This window comes from Nicotiana sylvestris, chromosome 6 (assembly GCF_000393655.2).
Source record: "Nicotiana sylvestris chromosome 6, ASM39365v2, whole genome shotgun sequence".
Classification (NCBI taxonomy): domain Eukaryota; kingdom Viridiplantae; phylum Streptophyta; class Magnoliopsida; order Solanales; family Solanaceae; genus Nicotiana; species Nicotiana sylvestris.
Window position 1 is genome coordinate 56,176,906 of NC_091062.1, and position 19,161 is coordinate 56,196,066.

Below are 19,161 nucleotides of genomic sequence, written 5' to 3' on the forward strand. Positions count from 1 at the left end.
AGGTAAAGGACGCTGCATTAACAGGCCTACGCCTCTCATAAGCCTTGCACCAAGTAAAGGCAGCTCCAAAAAATTGAAAAGTAGTAAATGCTACACCACTGGTCTCTAGAATACCCGTTGTATAAAGAATCCTTTAACACTTGTCCAAGAAACCCTGGGCATCCTCGCCCTCTATAACACTGAAAGTTGAAAGCTGAAGTCTACCAAACCTCTCCAGTCAATGATGCTCATCGTTAGGCAAAACTGGTACCACATACTCCTGAGCTGGTGTAACCGGCTGGGCTGGAGGTGCCCTCGGTGTCTGAAGTCCCTGCACAACCCACTCAGGTATGTGAGCAACGGGAGTCTGAGTACCTCCTCTAGCCTGAGAAGTAGCTGCGGACGTAGTAACTGAGACCGCCTGAGCCAAGCCAGTGAGCACTGATAGAATCTGAGCTAGGGCCTCTTGAAGGCCTGGAATCATAATAGGCACAGTCGGTGCTTGAGCTGGTGCTGCTGGAGCATCCACAACAGGGACATGAAAATGAACTGGGGCAGCTGGTGGATTTGCAGGTGCTGCCCTAGATGTTGTGCGGGCTATACCCCTGTCCCTACCACGGCCTCGACCGCGTCCTCGGCCTCTAGTGGCCCCAACTGGTGGTACTGGTGGTCGTCTGTCCTGACTGGTAGCACGTGTCCTCACCATCTATGAGAGAATAGAATAACAGAAGTTTAGTAATAGAATCAACAGATCGCATGACAGGAATTTCAAGAATGTGAAGTTTTTCCTAAAGGTTCTGCAGCCTCCCGAGGATAAATACAGATGTCTTCATACCGATCTGCGAGACTCTACTAAACCAGCTCATGACTCGCGAGACCTATGTAACTTGGGATCTGATACCAACTTGTCACGACACCAAATACCCCGGTCGTGATGGTGCCTATCACATTACTAGGCAAGCCAAACCAACATTTACCACATCGAATTCCTTTAATAAAATCATTCTTTAAAAACCAATTAAGTCTCAAAGCTTTCATAAGAAAAATTAAAGATCAACATAAATATGTGGAAAATAGAATGAAATACACTAACACAACCCAACAATCTGGTGTCACTAGTCATGAGCCTCTAAATACAACCAAAACACTATCTAGATAGTACAATATGAGTCTGAAATACAAAACACTATGATAGGAAGGAGGAAGGCAAGGCTGCGAATGTCGTGCAACTACCTTGTGATCCCCGATGAAACTCTTAGAGTGCTGGAAGCTCTCACTCTGATGCTCGGGCACCTGGATCTGCACACAAGATGCAGGGAGTAACATGAGTACGCCAACTCAGTAAGTAACTAAAATAAATAAGGTCTGAGTGTAGTGACGAGCAATTTAAAACCATATAAGAGTTTTCAACAAAAATATCAAGTCAAAATCAGCAGTGCCATGGTCAGTTATCTCGTAAAACTTCAGTTTCAATTAAAATACTTTGAAATCATTTATTCAACATTTTTCAACAGAGGCTCAGTGTAAAAAAGAAGAGTGAAAGCAGCAAAATATCATAAACGGGCCCCTCGGGCAAGGTATCACTCATAAGTATAGCCTCTCGGGCAAGCCTCCCAGTCACTCGTGACTCAGCTCTCGTCAAATAATACTAACACTCAGCACTCCGGCTCAATAATATATCATAATAATAATAATCATAATAACCACTGCGGCGTGTAGCCCAATCCATAGTTTATAGTCGACTACGCTCACTAGGGGTGTACAGACTCCGGAGGGGCTCCTATAGCCCAAGTACCATATCGTTGTGGTGCGCAGCCCGATCCAATATATATATCGTTGTGGCATACAGCCCGATCCATATAAGTATCATTGCAGCGTGTAGCCCGATCCATAATATATATATATATATATATATATATATATATATATATATATAATCCTCACCATTAGGTCCTCAACCTCTCTCAGTCATTAACCACACAACCACTCGGGCATATCAGTGGAAATCAGGGAACTTAGCCCAAACAGTTTTCATATATTATGAAGTAGAGTGATGAAACCGGATTTAAACAATAAAAAGGTAAAACATGACTGAGGATATGCTTTCGAAATAAATAGAGTGAGAAAAGTAGTAAAAATACCCCTTAGGGTCTAAACAGGTGGCACAAGGCCCCAAATATGGCGTACAACCCAAAATAAAGTATCAAATCTAAAATACGGGATATCATAAGATTTCAAATAAAATACGCGGCTTAATAGCCGCTACGGGATGGACCAAGTCACAAATCCCTACCGGTGCACGCCCACACGCTCATCACCTAGCATGTGCGCCACCTCATTTATCAAAACAATACGAATTACTGGGGTTTCATACACTCAGGTCCAGATTTACAATGGTTACTTACCTCAAACCGGATGAAATACTACTCCGCGATGCCCTTGCCTCTTGACTCGGCCTCAACTCGTGTCTAATCTATCCAAATCAGAATCATAAAATCAATATATATTAAGGGAACGAAGCCCATGAGAAAATAATCAAATTATATCAAAATTCCGAAATTGGTCCAACCCGACCCCCAGGCCCATGTCTCAAAATTCGATAAAAGTCACGTCAATAGAATCCTTATCCTCCCATGAGTCCATACATACCAAGAAAATCAAAATCCGACCACAAACGACCCCTCAAATCCTCAATTCAAAGTCTCCAATTTCAAGCCCTAACTCCAAAATTTTTGGCTTCAAATCCCACTAATTTCATGTTTAAACAAGTAACAATCAACATAGGATCGGATTTTAGGTTCAATAATCTTACCTCAAAGAAGTTCTCTTGATTTCCCCCTTCAATCTCCCCCAAGAAGCTCCAAAACCGACTCAAAAATGGGTAACTATGGCCAAAAATTGCGAAAATGGCCTTTTAAACATTCTGCCCAGCGATTTAAAATTCCTTAATCGCGATCGTGGAAATGTCTCGCGATCATGAAGCACAAAACTGACTGCCCTCATTTTAACCCTATGTGATCGCATACAAACTCCATGCGATCGCATGGCACTTCCTTAGCTACCTTCCGTGATCGCTACCTCGCCCACGCGATCACGTAAAACAATCTTATACCCCTCTCACCAGCTCATCCATTCTACGCGAACGCGACCCTGGCCACGCGTTTGCAAACAACAATTTCACAGCCTACCGCGATCGCGCCCTGACCTATGTGATCGCATAGAACAATTTTCACCTCTGCCCCACAAAGCCTACGCGATCGCGAAGAACAAATGTCTGCAACAGACCTGAAGGAAACTCGGCAATTTTTCAAACATGAATTTGATCCGTGTAACCACCCGAAATTCACCTGTGGCCCTCGGGACCCCAACCAAACATACCAACATATCCCCTAACATCATTTTAAACTTGTTCCAATCTTAGGAACATTCAAAACAACATTAAAACACCAAATCATCATCGGATTCAAGCTTAAGAAATTCCAAAACTTCCGAATTTCGCTTTCGTTCAAAAACTCTATCAAACCTCATTTGATGACCTGAAATTTTGCACACACATCCCAAATGACACTATGGACCTACTCCAACTTCCGGAATTTCATTCCGACCCCTATATCAAAATCTCCCCAATCAACCGAAAAATGCCAAAATTTCAATTTCGCCAATTCAAGCCTAAATCTACTCCGGACCTCCAAAACTCATTCCGATCACGCTCATAAGTCCTAAATCACCTCCTGAAGCTATCTGAACCATTGGAATTCACATTCGAGCCCTTTTTCAAATAATTCAATATCCAGTTGACTTTTCCAATCTAAGCTTACTCAAAAGAGACAAAGTGTCTCATTCCTTTCCAAAAGCTCTCCGAACTCGAACCAACCAACCCGATATCACATAATACAGCTGAACAAGACAATAAGAAGCAGAAATGGGGAAAATGGAGTGGTAACTCATGAAACGACCGGCCAGGTCGTTACATCCCCCCTCTTAAACAAACGTTCGTCCTCGAACGAGTCAAGAAACATACTTGAAGCCTCAAATAGGTGAGGATATCTGCTCCGCATCTCCTAGGTAGCCTCCTCCACGGGCCAACCTCTCCACTGCACTTTCACTGAAGCTATATCCTTTGACCTCAACTTTTGAACCTGGCGTTCCAAAATGGCTACTGGCTCCACATCATAAGTCAAATCGTCATCTAACTGAACCCTGCTGAAATCTAAAACATGAGATGGATCGCCAATACTTCCGGAGCATAGTGACATGAAATACCGGATGCACATTCGATAAACTGGGTGGCAAGGCAAGATCATAAGCCACCTCCCCAATCCTCCGAAGCACCTCAAAAAGGCCCAATGAACCGAGGACTCAATTTACCCTTCTTCCCAAATCTCATAATACCCTTCATGGGTGAAACCTTTAGTAGAACCTTCTCTCCAACCATATAAGACATATCATGAACCTTCATCAACATAACTCTTTTGCCTCTCCTGAATCACCTTCACCTTGTCTAAAGCATCCTACACCAAGTCTGTACCCAAAAGTCCATCCTGGCTCAAACCAACCAACCAGGGATCTACAATGCCTCCCATATAAAGCCTCGTATGGAGCCATCTAAATACTTGACTGATAACTGTTGCTGTAAGTAAACTCCGCGAGCGGTAGAAACTGATCCCATGACCCTCCAAAATCAATGACACAAGTGCGCAACATGTCCTCCAATATTTTAATAGTGCGCTCGTACTGCCCTTCCGTTTGAGGGTGAAAAGTTGTGCTCAACTCAACCTGAGTACCTAACTCTCTCTGCACGGCTCTCCAAAACTGCGAAGAACTGCAAAGTAAACTGAGTACCTCAATCTGAAATGATGGAAACCGAGACACCATGCAAATGAACAATCTCTCGGATGTAAATCTCTGCCAACAGCTTTGAAGAATAGGTAGTACACACAGGAATATAGTGTACGGACTTGGTCAGCCGATCCACAATCACCCAAATAGCATCGAACTTCTTGAAAGTCCGTGGGAGCCCAACTACAAAGTCCATGGTGATCCGCTCCCACTTCCACTATGGAATATCCATATGCTAAAGCAATCCACCCGGCCTCTGATGCTCATATTTCTCCTGGTGACAATTGAGACACCGAGCTACAAATCCCACAATATCCTTCTTCATCCTCCTCCACCAATAATACTGTCTCAGATCCTGATACATCTTTGCGGCACCCGGATGAATGGAATAACGCGAGCTATGGGCCTCTTCTAGAATTAAACCCCGAAGCCCATCCACATTAGGCACACATATCCGGCCCTGCATCCTCAATACCCAATCATCACCAATAGTCACATCTCTGGCATCGTCGTGCTGAGCTTTATCCTTAAGGAGAAGCAAATGATGATCATCATACTGGTGCTCTTTGATGCAATCAAATAAGGAAGACCGAGAAACCACACAAGCCAATACCCGACTGGGCTCCGAAATATCCAACCTCACGAACCGTTTGGCCAAGGTCTGAACATCAACTGTAAGAGGTCTCTCCCTAACAAGAATATACGCCAAACTCCCCATACTCACCGTCTTCTTACTCAAGGCATCAGCCACCACATTGGCCTTTCCCAGATGGTACAAAATAGTGATATCATAGTCCTTTAGCAGCTCCAACCATCTCTGTTGCCTCAAATTAAGATTCTTCTGCTTGAAGAAGTGATGGAGGCTACGATGATTAGTAAACACTTTACAAGACACACCATGCAAATAATGCCTCCAAATCTTTAACGCGTGAACAATGGCAGCCAACTCTAGATCATGAATAGGGTAGTTCTTCTCATGGGGCTTTAACTGACGAGAAGCATAAGCAATAACTCTACCCTCCTGCATCAACACACACCCAATACCAACTCTCAAAGCATCACAATACACTCTATATGAACCTGAAGGTGATGGAAAAACTTACATTGGAGCTGTAGTTAAGGCAGTCTTAAGCTTCTGAAAGCTCGCCTCACACTCATCCTACAACCAGAATGGAGCACCTTGTTGAGTCAATTTGGTCAGGGGTGATGCTATAGATGAAAATACCTGAACGAGTCAACGGTAATAACCCACCAATATAAGAAAGCTGTGAATCTCTGTGATTGAGGACGGTCTAGGCCAACTCTGAACCGCCTCTTTCTTCTTCGGATCAACCTGAATATCCTTGCTAGAAACTATGTGCCCCAAGAAAGACACTGAACTGATCCAAAACTCACATTTGGAGAACTTTGCATAAAGTTTCTCCTCCCTTAATATCTACAACACAACTCTCAAATGTTCTGTTTGCTCCTTCTGGCTACGCGATTACACCAGAATATCATCAATGAAAACAATCACGAACTAGTCAAGATAGGGTTGAAACATGATGTTCATCAAATACATGAACGCTGCTGGGGTATTGGTCAGCCCAAAAGACATCACAAGGAACTCATAGTGACCATATCGGGTCCTGAAAACAGTCTTAAGAATATCCGAGTCCCTGGTCTTCAACTGGTGATACCCTGAACGGAGATTAATCTTGGAGAACACTCTCGCTCCCTGAAACTGGTCAAATCGATCATCAATACAAGGCAAAGAATATTTATTCTTGATTGTAACTTTGTTCAACTGCTTGTAATCAATGCACATCCTCATCTTGCCATCCTTCTTCTTCATAAATAGAATAGGTGCACCCCACGGCGACACACTAGGATGAATAAACCCCTTATCAAGGAGTTCCTAAAGCTGCTACTTCAACTCTTTCAACTTCGTCGGTGCCATACGATACGGTGGAATAGAAATAGGCTGAGTGCACAGCATCAAATCAATACCAAAGTTAATATCCCTATCTGGTGGCATACCCGACAGATCTGTAGGAAAAATATTGGGAAAATCCCTCACAACAGGAACAGAACCAATACTAGGAGTCTCTGCACTGACATCCCTCACAAACATTAAGTATGAAAGACAACCTTTCCCAACCATCCGTTGGGCCTTCAAGAATGAAATCACCCTATTGGGGACAAAATCAGTCGAACCTCGCCACTCAATCTGTGGCATACCCGGAATAGCCCACATTACTATATTACCATAATAGTCCAATATAGCACGACACAGAGATAGCCAATCCATGCCCAATATCATATCAAAGTCCACCATACAAAACAATAATAGATCCACTCGGGTCTCCAGACCCCCAATAGTCACCACACACGACTGGTATACACGGTCCACAAGTATAGTATCGCCCATTGGAGTAGATACACGAATAGATGAAACAAGAGACTCACGGAGCATATCCAGATAACGAGCAAAATATGATGACACATATGAAAAAGTGGAACCATGATCAAATAATACAAAGGCATCTCTGTGGCAGACTGAGACAATACCTATAATCACAGCATCTGAAGCAATAGCATCTGGTCTGACTAGAAGTGCATAGAAACGGGCCTGACCACCACCTGATCGACCTTCCTCTCTAGGGATACCCCTAGTCGACTAAATTCCACCCCTAGCTGCCTGAGCGGGTGGTGAAGTACTTGGAGCTGAAGTTGAGGGTTGACCCCTCTACTGAGGCGGACCCTCAAGAAGACGAGGACATTGCCTCCTCATATGCCCAAACTCTCCACACTCGTAACAACTCCCTGGTGTAGGGAACAGGGATTGAAGGGAACCAGTGGAGCACGGGATGAACTCTAGGCTGGTAGGGCACTAAGTGATGAATGGCCTTGATGTGAGCTATGAGAACCATGACCCGATGACGCCCCATGATGAACTGGGTGAGCTGACTGAGCATGTTTGAATAGACGGCCTCTACCATGTTGAAACTGACCCCTCGAAAGAGCACCACCAAAACTACCAGATCCCCTAGGCCTCTTGGCCTCCCTCTCATCTCACTCCTGGCGACGAACTAACTTATTCTCCTGAGCAATGTCAACAACCTCGTCAAAAGTAGCACCTGACACCCTTTCCCTAGTCATGAGAATCCGAAGCTGATATATGAGGCCATCAACGAACCTCCTGATCCTCTCTCGATTTGTGGGAACCAACCAGACCATATGGCAAGCTAACTCAGAGAACTGCATCTTATACTGCGTCACTATCAAACTACCCTGACGCAACTGCTCGAACTGCCGGCGCAGCTCCTCCCTACGAGATTGTGGCACATACTTCTCAAAAAAGAGAATGGAGAACTGTTGCCAGGTAAAGGGCATAGCATCAACAGGCCAACGCCTCTCATAAGCCTCGCACCAAGTAAAGGCAGCTCCAAAAAATTGAAAAGTAGTAAATGCTACACCATTGGTCTCTAGAATATCCATTGTACGAAGAATCCTCTAACACTTTTCCAAGAAACCCTGGGCATCCTCGCCCTCTATACCACTAAAAGTCGGAGGCTGAAGTCTACCAAACCTCTCCAGTCGACACTGCTCGTTGCCAGGCATAACTGGTACCACATACTCCTGAGCTGGTGCAATCGGCTGGGCTGGAGGTGCCCCTATATTAAAATCTCCCCTATCAACGGAAAACGCCAAAATTCCAATTTTTCCAATTCAAGCCTAAATCTACTCCGGACCTCCAAACCCCATTCTGATCATGCTCCTAAGTCCCAAATCACCTCTCGAAGTTATCCGAACCATCGGAATTCACATCCGAGTCCTTTTTCACATAAGTCAACATCCGGTTGACTATTTCAATCTAAGCTTACTCAAAAGAGACTAAGTGTCTCATTCCTATCCAAAACTTCTTCGAACTCAAACCAACCAACCTGATATCATATAATACAGCTGAACAAGGCAATAAGAAGCAAAAATGGGGAAAACGGAGCGGTAACTCATGAAACGACCGGTCGGGTCATTACAAACACGAATGTGATCCACCCTAGCCGATGACATACCCCTCTACAATAATTGTGATGAGTAGATAAATCTGACCCGATCCAGAACACACATCCTTTTAGACCTACTAGTAGCCTCCAAATCCGTTCTGATCCTTCTGAAGTAGGTAGATAGCCTCCGAAAAGCCCACAATAACATATCAATAATGCATACCGTCAGCTGTCAACCTCTTAACATACCTTCACCATTCACAACCATGGAAAATCTGCCTCAAGAACCCTCTTAGTCTTCAAATTCCTAGAATACAAGAATCTCCATATCTAATCACAACTACACTACACAAATAACTAACACATTCCTCCCATACGGTTAGCCCACAAGAAGTACTTCTATAATGCTTTCGTGCCACAAAGCAAAATCTGGACATCAGTAGTTGATCAACCAGGTGATTATCGTAATACCAGTCAGGCATCCGCAAGTCGAAAAATAGTGTGCCTTCTAAAGTGCGCACCCTTCTTAGGTGATATCAATAATAACATTCTTCTAAACATCTAAAATGGTCCATGTTTTCTAGAACTCGTGACCTCATCCAGGCAAAAATCATAACACGCAACATGTTCCTTATGCCGCCAGTAGACATCTAACTCAAGATGTGGTTGACACTATCAAGAACTCTTCGAGGCTAGTCCACACATCACCAAGCCATTAGAACTAAAGTTCCCCAACTCAATCAAGTCACGCAATCTGTCAAACCCAAGAGTATTTCCATATAACACTGGTGAAGCATTACCACACCAAAAGACCATTTACCTTTGTTGCTATGCTGACCCATTTCTTCTAATCCTCCTCGACGTGTCTTCAGATCAACACTTTCACTTATTGCTACACAATGATCCTAAGTCAAAGCTCGCTACGAAAAACCCTAGCACGAATCACATCGTCCGAAACCTCTAAACTAATGTATTTCCTCTTGAGCACCCAACAATGCAGCAACCTAGATACCCACTCTAAAGAGACCTTATGTGAATATAAAGATGTTTATCTAACCTCTCTAATACAGGAATGTTGATTTAGCAATGATACAAATATACCACAAGCTCTAGCACCAATCCTATGAAAATCTCAGATCTTAGTCATGTACAGTTCTGGGGAACCCCTTAACACTGCATATATACCTTAGACCCAAGACTGATATGACACTTGCCCATGCAATTTGATCGTCGATAGTAGACTCCCCTACTTGGCGCGGAGTCATGGGGCACAATATCCGATGATCCATATTACCTACCTTCATAAGCTTGTACAACACCAATCAGATACACGACCTGGTTGCATCCCACACTTGAACAACAGAAGATCTACCAACACGTCTGCGTCCTTAGTCTGGACAATACCTCGAGACAATGATCGAGCATATATGACCACTTGTAGCCCATTTGCAGCATTACAAACTGCCGGACTATAACTGATACCGAGCACGTAATATCATATACAAGTGGATGTAAAGGGATATAAGATATATGCTTCAAGCTGAATCAATGTCGCACGATAAGGAATGAAAGGAGTGGTTCCTAATAGCTCCGTAGCCTCTCAAAGATAATTACAGACGTCTCCGTACCTATCTGTAAGACTCTACTAAACTTACTTATGACTCGTAGCACCTATGAACCTAGAGCTCTGATACTAACTTGTCACGACCCCAATTTCCCACCTTAGGATGTCGTGATAGCACCTAGTCCCTAAGACTATGTAAGCCTTACATATGTTGATTATTACTGAAAATTAACTACTTAACTGTAATACATTAAATAATAACTGATACAACATAACTGAGCCAACGTCGATCATACAATCCCAAAACTGGTAGAACAGAGTCATAAGCACTACTAAAACACAATAGAATTTCTAAACATAATACTGCTTTGAATTATAATTTTACAGTAGCGTAATGAAGTAAAATGGTGACATTGAGGTCTACGAATGTCAGGCGGGTATACCTTGAAGTCTCCCACCACGCAGATGCAACTCACAACAACACAATCAGAATACCTAAATCTGCACAAAAATGAGCAGAAGCATAACATGAATACACCACAACGGTACCCAATAAGTATCAAGCCTAACATTCGTAGAGTAGTGACGAGGTCAGGTCAAGACACCTACTAGACATAGACCAATTCAAATATACATAAGCTAACAATGGAAAAAATATCAAATATAAGACCAACAACGGAGAAATTATTGATTTACAACCAACAATAAAGTAATAGAAATATAAATGGCAGCAAGTAGTAAACGAGTAATAAAGAAACAACATAATCAGAACACCGATGAGATGTAAATGAACTCAAATAAAGAAAAATGGATGACAACTCAAATAATCAAATCGCTCCTGATGCATGGACCATAATTTTCAAATCTTACATATTTGGCACCTCGTGCCCACAATAACAATCACCTTCACACAGCAAAGCCCATGTGCTACCATGTACTTTGCAACTGTGAAAAATATTAATTTAGATGAACGAAAAATATATTTAAATACCATAAAACATAATAACAATCTTGAATAAAATAAGGTGTTATATGAAATAATGAGTTTATTTTAGAAACTAAGTAAAGAAAAATAATATACAATTTGTATGAAACAGAGTATAATATGGGTTTAGTTTAGAAATTAATAAAATTGAGTAAGGGTATCATTTTTAAACAAATAAAACATAAGTTAAATTAACGAATTAAATATAGAATTTGTTAAGGAAAAACATGCTAACAATTTTAAGTAAGGTAAACATCTAACAGGGTGATGAGTATAATTTGAGAAATCAATTATAGTGAAAGTGCGATAATCATTTAGAATAATAAAGCACCGAGTGATATAACGAGTTCTATCTTAAGAGGCGCATAGAATAAAATATGTTAATAATTCTTTTATTTAAACCATTATGTTACCAACAACTCAAGATAATATGATATAATGACTCCACGTAAGTAAATAATTATAACAGGGAAAGAAACAGGAAATGAAAGTAAAGCAGTTAGTTTATGTAAATAAATTCAAACCTCACTATCGGAAAGCCCAGAATAACAAATCTCATAATCTCATATAAAAATGTTAAAACTAACACAACAACAATAACCAGTACAACACACAAAATTCGTTGCGGCGCGCAACCTTGATCCCACCATAACATCATTTATCAATATCAAGTGCAACATAAACAATCTGTTGTGGCGTGCAACCCGATCCCACTATATCATCATTAATCAACTTCATAATCCTCCCTTACTCCACCATATATCATTTATCAATATCAATTATTATGTGCACAAATTGTTGTAGCGCGCAACCCGATTCCATCATATCATCATTAATCAACATCATAATCATCCCTTATTCCACCATATTATCATTTATCAATATCAGTTATTACATACACAAACCGTTGTGGCATGCAACTTGATCCCACCATATCATTATTTATCAATATCATAATCCTCCTTTATTTTATCAATTTCTGTTGCGGTGCGCAACCGGATCCACAAACAATTTCAATTAACATAAACAATCCAATAACTCAATTTATAAGAATTTCTATAATCAAAGGGCATGAGTGCACAACAATAAAAGAACCACGTAATAATCTAAGGAAAGCAACAAATATTACAAAAATAACAGGACAAGTAAAGCGCGTGACAATTAAGGTGTGCAAGTAAAACAGTTTAGGCAAGTAGCAAATAAGCACGAAGTCATGGAAGGGACGAACAATTCAATATTTCCACAACAAATAGCCATGGATCAACTACAATGTGTATAAAAATTTCAATAATAACAAAATAATGGGAATCCTCAACAAGGAAAAGTATCTCAAAAATTAATAATTCCGCCTCAATGTGGTCGCGGCTATTACAATTTCAACATCAATAACTCAACAAGATGATATTCCACGAAATAACAACTTCAATTAAAAGTTATTCAACAATTAAGAGGTAACAAGACAATAAGGAAGGTAATAACTTCAACTAAAACATATAAGAGCAAAACAACAAGTACGAGGTAGAACAAGTGCTAACAATGTCAAATAGAGCATGTAAGAGTAAATTAATAATGAGAGATATAGCATGTTATGACAATTCTATTAAAGGCATGGAAAGAATCTTAACCAGTCAACAATGACATATAGCCCGTTTACCCACTCGTCACCTTGCGTACACAACTTTCACATAACACAAATAGCACTAGTTGGGTCCCATATCTCCCGAAATACTCCTCCAAAATTCGCCAAATTTGAGTATGTTGTTCTCCTAATATAGGAGAACAAGACCCCAAAATAATCGGGAAATTAATGGCTCTAACTCATTTTTAATTTTTAAAATTTAAGACATAACCCTATGTCCTGATTTAAAGAATTATGTGGGTTTTCAATTAGAGTCATGGATTAAAGCATAAACCAAGGAATGAATCAAAGGGAAATACTTAGGTTATGGTTTAGAACTTACCCCATAGAAGAAACTTGAAGAACATCCTTGAATTCTTCCAATCCCAAACATTCAAGATGAGAAAAACTCCAACAACATTAATAGCCAAAAATGCCTAGTTATTCTGCCTCGTTTCTTATGCCAAATAATCCTAAAGCTCTCTTTTGAAGACTACAATGGATTCCTCGTAAAATTGCAGTCAAGTCAGGCTTTTGAATCACTCCATTTGAACTTATAATGAAGCAGATATGTTGGTTTCAGTATTTGGAATAGTGCAAATTTTTAAATACAAACTCAGTGGCAATTGCGTAATTAATCTGAAAAATCTAGCAACCCAATTCATAGTAAAATGGAAATAAAGTCCTTATACGATGTCGAAACTTGATGATTTCAGTTGATATTATTCCAAAATTACGATACGGATATAATAATTTAGTCAAAATACGAATCTATGGTTGTTTGCTCAATATGGTAACTTTTATGCTCAAATCAACGTTGAAATTGAAAACAATCGCCATACAACTCAAACGTATTCAAAACTAATCGGAATTTAACTAAACTTTGTGGATAAGTCCAATCATCATACAAACTTATTGGAATGATTAAAACCCGATTCCGAGTTCGTTTACCCCAAAAGTTAAATCTTGGTCAACTCCTCCAACTTAAAGCTTCTAAAACAAGAATCATTCTTCCAAACAATCCCGAACCGTTCAAAAACCGAAACCAACCATACACGCAAGTCATAATACATAATATGAAGCTACTAAAAGTCTCAAACCACTGAATGGAACGCTAAAGCTCAAAACGACCAGTCGGGTCATTACAACAGGTATACATGGATATATATGTGATACACATTTGATACGTATGTGATACATAAATGATACATAGTGTGGCACATATCATCTTTTTTTATGTTCATCTTTTACTTCGAATTCAACTCAAACAACCTCAAAATTCTACTAAATCATTATAAAAATGAGATTCAAACTTCTTAAGATGTACCCAATCTATTACAATAACACTCACTCAAAAGAAAGCAAAAATTTAAATTTTTTGCTACAAATAACTAATTGTCTAGTATTGGTAATATTTTATGAATTGGTTAATTTTCATACTAACTTACTTATAGGCTGATATAACTGGTAATTTCCCATATTATAACACTACTAAGGTACAGAAAACTATTGATGGTTCAATTTCTTAAACATTTGTAACAAAGTTGTTGTTGTAGAGAAATATGTCTCTTACTAAGCAATGACGATATGATTATCTACTTTCAAGAAGATTCTTAATAAAACTTTTAGCAAACTAAATTTGCAAAACCAAACACTAAACTATAAACTTACCAATTTGTTATGAAGAAGAAACATAACCAGTATTCTTATATTCAAGAAGAAATCGTTCACGACCTGGAAACCAATAATTTCAGCCCATTATTTGATTATGGCATCACAATTAATTAAAAAAATATTAGGTGATAATTTCGTTAAGAGCCTAGAAGGTATTTAATTTTTTTATTTGATTTAGGAATAAAATAGCTTCTATAAAGGAATCTTAGTAGTTTAGTTGGTTGGCGACCTAAACTTTCACCTTATTAGTGAGGGTTCTATTCCCCACCTTATAATCCTCTCTCTTATTTCTATTTCCCTACCCATAAAAGTTAGCTTCTATAAACGTATTACCATGGCCCTAGCATTGGCTGCCTCACCAAGTTTAGCCACAACTTGTGAAAGTACTCCAAATGCAATGCCAATACTCTTCATAAACTTAAAGGCATCGTGCAAACATGTCACGACCCAATTTAGGATCGTGACCGGCGCTCAGGAGTAATTGCTCCCAAGTAAGCCTCATCGGTATTTTACGGAAAATCGGATAGAGTTTCCCCTGTTTTTTGGACTATCCCAAAAATTTCCATGTCTCAAATCAACAACCAAACATCCTAATATCATACCAAATAATCGATAACTTATCAATCAACGAAAATGAGTCTCCGCCATTACTAATCAACCCACTAACAACGAGAAATACTAATTTATCTCCAACTTTGATAAAAAGAACGATACTCAATATAAGACTATAATAATAAAATAATACTCATGACACTACAAGAATGACTATGGAGAGACTATAATAATTCAAAGAAAAGACCATAACAATAAATTAAATCTCCGCCCACGCGAACAAGTGCGAGGCTCACCAAGAACTATCAACCTGTGCGCTCTAATTAACAAAATCCTCGCCTGCGTCAACTACTGTCTCTGTAAAAAAAATTAGCGGGGAATGAGTCGCTAGCTCAGTGAGTAATAACACTTAACCACAACCATTTTTATTGGGGACAAGTCAGAAAGCATGCTAGTATCTCAAACAGAAAATAACATAAAAATGCCCTTTTAGAAACAATAATTAATTTTCAGTCTCATCATGTTTTTCTTGTAGTATAATACAATTAACAATTCAGTAATAAACTCGGTAACCACTGTATAATATCAATATTCACATTTTGGGAGGTTTCAATAAATGGATCATGTACTCGGTATAAATGTGGACTTATTCGCAAGAAGTCAAATATAACGGTAGTCCCTACTCGAGGAAAATCGGTAACGGTAAGCTAGTTCTGTCTTCCCACTAGCGAGGGCTGTAACGGTAATCAGTAATTACAAAGTACACCAGGTCTAACGAACTCGCCGTTAGCTACGGGATCCTTCAATGTCTACTACCATTTATACTTGTCTCTGTAATCCGTATATACTCGTAGAAAATATTTTAAAACAATATAGCCATTTCAGTTCTTATCAAATCATATAATTTCATTTCGATAATAGTAAATTCAAGTAACGATAAAACAGATTTAGTGACAATGGAAATATTCAAAACCACGGTAATCATCTCAAATAATTAATTCATTATCATATCGAGTAAAAGACTTGTCCCACATGCAACTCTAAATAATAGATAATATATTCTTATTAAAATCATGTGTAAATCATGCAAATTATGAAAACATAAAATGCGGTAAGATTACTACTCGCAGTACTCGTGCCAAAATACCAAATGCTTCACCTCGAACAATTCATACAAATTCCTCCAATCAATATATAATTACATAATATCGATCTCATGCTAATTGCCTCATTTAGGCTAAATCCATCACTAATTTAGAATACCCAATCATCGGGGCTCATGTTTGAGTCTTAGTTTGTGAATTTATATTTAATCATAGAACTAGTCCATAATATTGAATTTTTTTGTACTACATGAAATGGCATAGATTCAGTGAAATAATTCAACAGATGAGAAGAAGAAGGTTAACCTCTTGAGTCGAAGGAGAACTTTAATACTTTCAATTTCAACTCACACTTCTTCCTAAGACCTTTGCCCAAAGCTTTCTTCTTCTTCTCTTTTCTTTTTTCTTCTCTTTCTTTCCTTCTCTGGTTTCATTCATTTTTTTTTTCCGTTTCTGAAGCTTCTACTTCGTCCCCTTCCCTAACTCTTTTTAAAAGTTTGGGGCATATGTGTTGTTATGGGCTTCCGCCCTTTTGGTTTCAATTCTTAAACTTTTTTTTTTGTTTATTTAGTTAGTTGTGTTTTTTTTCTTTTCTTTTTCTTCTAACTTAAATTATTTACTAAATACCCCATATGTCCTCATTTAAAATATTGGGGGTATTACATCCTCCCCACCTTATGAAATTCGATCCCCGAATTTAACTCAAGTACATACCTGTAGACTGAAACAAATAGGGATACTTCGCTTGCATATCTTTTTCTACCTCCCAAGTAGTTTCTTCAACGGTATGATTTCTCTATAAAACTTTAACGAACACAATTTATTTTGACTGTAGCTTTCTTACTTGTCTATCAACAATTGCCATCGGCTCCTCCTCATAAGACAACTTCTCATCAAGCGGTATAGTTGGTGCTTCAAGCACCTGAGATGAGTATGATATACATTTTCTTAGCATTGAGACATGAAACACTGGATGAATAAAGGACAACTCAGGAGGAAGTTCCAAATGATAAGCCACAACTCCCACTCGATCTAGTATCTCATACGGTCCTATAAACTTGGGGCTCAGCTTGCCTCTTTTCCCAAACTGCATCACACCTTTCATAGGAGAGACTTGTATGAACACTTTGTCTCCAATTGTGAACACTAAATATCTTCTTCTCTTATTAGCATAAGACTTTTGACTGCTTTGAGTTGTAAGCAATCTCTGTCTGATCAACTGGACTTTGTCCATAGCTTCTTGTACTAAGTCAGGTCCCAATAAGTTAGTCTCACCAGCTTCAAACCATCTGATATGAGAACGACATCTTCTACCATACAATGCTTCGTACGGTGCCATTTGAATATTGGACAGGAAGCTATTGTTGCAAGCAAATTCAGCTAAAGGTAGATAAGCATCCTAACTACCTCCAAACTCAAGAATGCAACCTCTCAACATATCCTCCAAGATCTGTATAGTATGTCCAGGCTGACCGTCTGTCTGTGGATGAAATGCAATACTAAGATATACTCGTGTACCCAATACTTCTTCAAAAGATTTCCAAAAGTGTGAAGTGAATTGTGATCCTCTATCAGAGATGATGGATACTGGAACTTCGTGAAGTCGGAAAATTTCGTTCATAAATATCTGTGCGTACCTCACTCCACTATATGTAGTCTTCACTTGCAAAAAGTGTGTTGATTTCGTCAGTCGATCTACAATCACTCATACAGAGTCATAACCTCTAAGGGTTCGTGGTAGCCCGGTGATAAAATCCATAGTAATTCTTTCCCATTACCACTCTGGAATATCAATTTGTTGTAGTAGTCCCACGGATCGCTGATGCTCAGCCTTAACCTGCTGACAAGTCAAACAACTAGAAACAAAGTTAGCAACATCTTTCTTCGTACCTTCCCACCAATAGAATTGCTTTAGGTCAAGATACATTTTTGTGGATCCAGGATGTATAGTATATCTAGTGTTGAGCTTCTTTAAGAATAGCATGCCTCAACCCATCTACGTCTGGGACACATAACCTGTCACCCATTCGAAGAACACCATCACTATCAACAATCATATCCTTGCTTTTACCAGCTAAGGCCTCATCTCTGTATTTGCAAAATCGCTCATCCTCATATTGGGTGGCCTTAATGCATTCAACTAATGAAGACTTAGCCTGAGCACAAGCCAACAATGCCTCTGAATTTCTGATACTAAATCTAATACCTATATCTTCTAGTCTTTGAATATCTTTGACCAAGAGCCTCTTTGCAGGAGCTATATGTGCCAAACTCCCCATAGATTTTCCGCTCAATGCATCAGCCACTGCATTGGCTTTTCTAGGATGATACAAAATAGAACAATGATAGTCTTTGAGTAGTTCCATCCAATGACGTTGCCGAAGATTTAGATCTCTCTGCTGAAAGATATACTTCAGACTTTTATGGTCAGTATAAATCTCACAATTTTTGCCGTATAGATAATATCTCCAAATTTTTAGAGCAAATACCACTGCAGCCATCTCCAAATCATGTGTAGGATAGTTTTGCTCGTGCCTTTTCAATTGTCTAGAAGCATAAGCAATAACGCGACCATTTTGCATGAGAACACATCCTAATACTACCCTTGAGGAGTCATAGAACACCGTAAATCCTACGGAACCTGATGGTAAGGCTAATATTGGTGCAGTTGTCAAACATGTTTTGAGTTTTTGAAAGCTCTGTTCACATTCCTCCGTCTACTGAAACTTTGCATTTTTCTGTGTTAGCTTAGTCATTGGCACTGCTATTCTGGAGAAATCCTACACAAAACACCTGTAATAGCCTGCTAAGCCTAAAACGCTGTGAATCTCTATAGGAGAAGTAGGCCTAGGCCATTTCTG

The 19,161-nt window shown here is 39.5% G+C and overlaps 1 protein-coding gene across 1 annotated transcript; it reads right to left on the reverse strand.

The window, feature by feature from the left end:
* Window positions 1-17,120: 17,120 nt before the first annotated feature.
* LOC104240843 (uncharacterized) lies at window positions 17,121-17,639 on the reverse strand. The gene has a single exon (XM_009795737.2). The coding sequence runs from the start codon at window positions 17,637-17,639 to the stop codon at window positions 17,121-17,123; it is 519 nt and encodes a 172-aa protein (XP_009794039.2).
* Window positions 17,640-19,161: the final 1,522 nt, after the last annotated feature.

Bases quoted from the DNA above. Each gene is read 5' to 3' on its own strand.
- LOC104240843 (XM_009795737.2), bottom strand. From the start codon at position 17,639: ATGGCACCGTACGAAGCATTGTATGGTAGAAGATGTCGTTCTCATATC.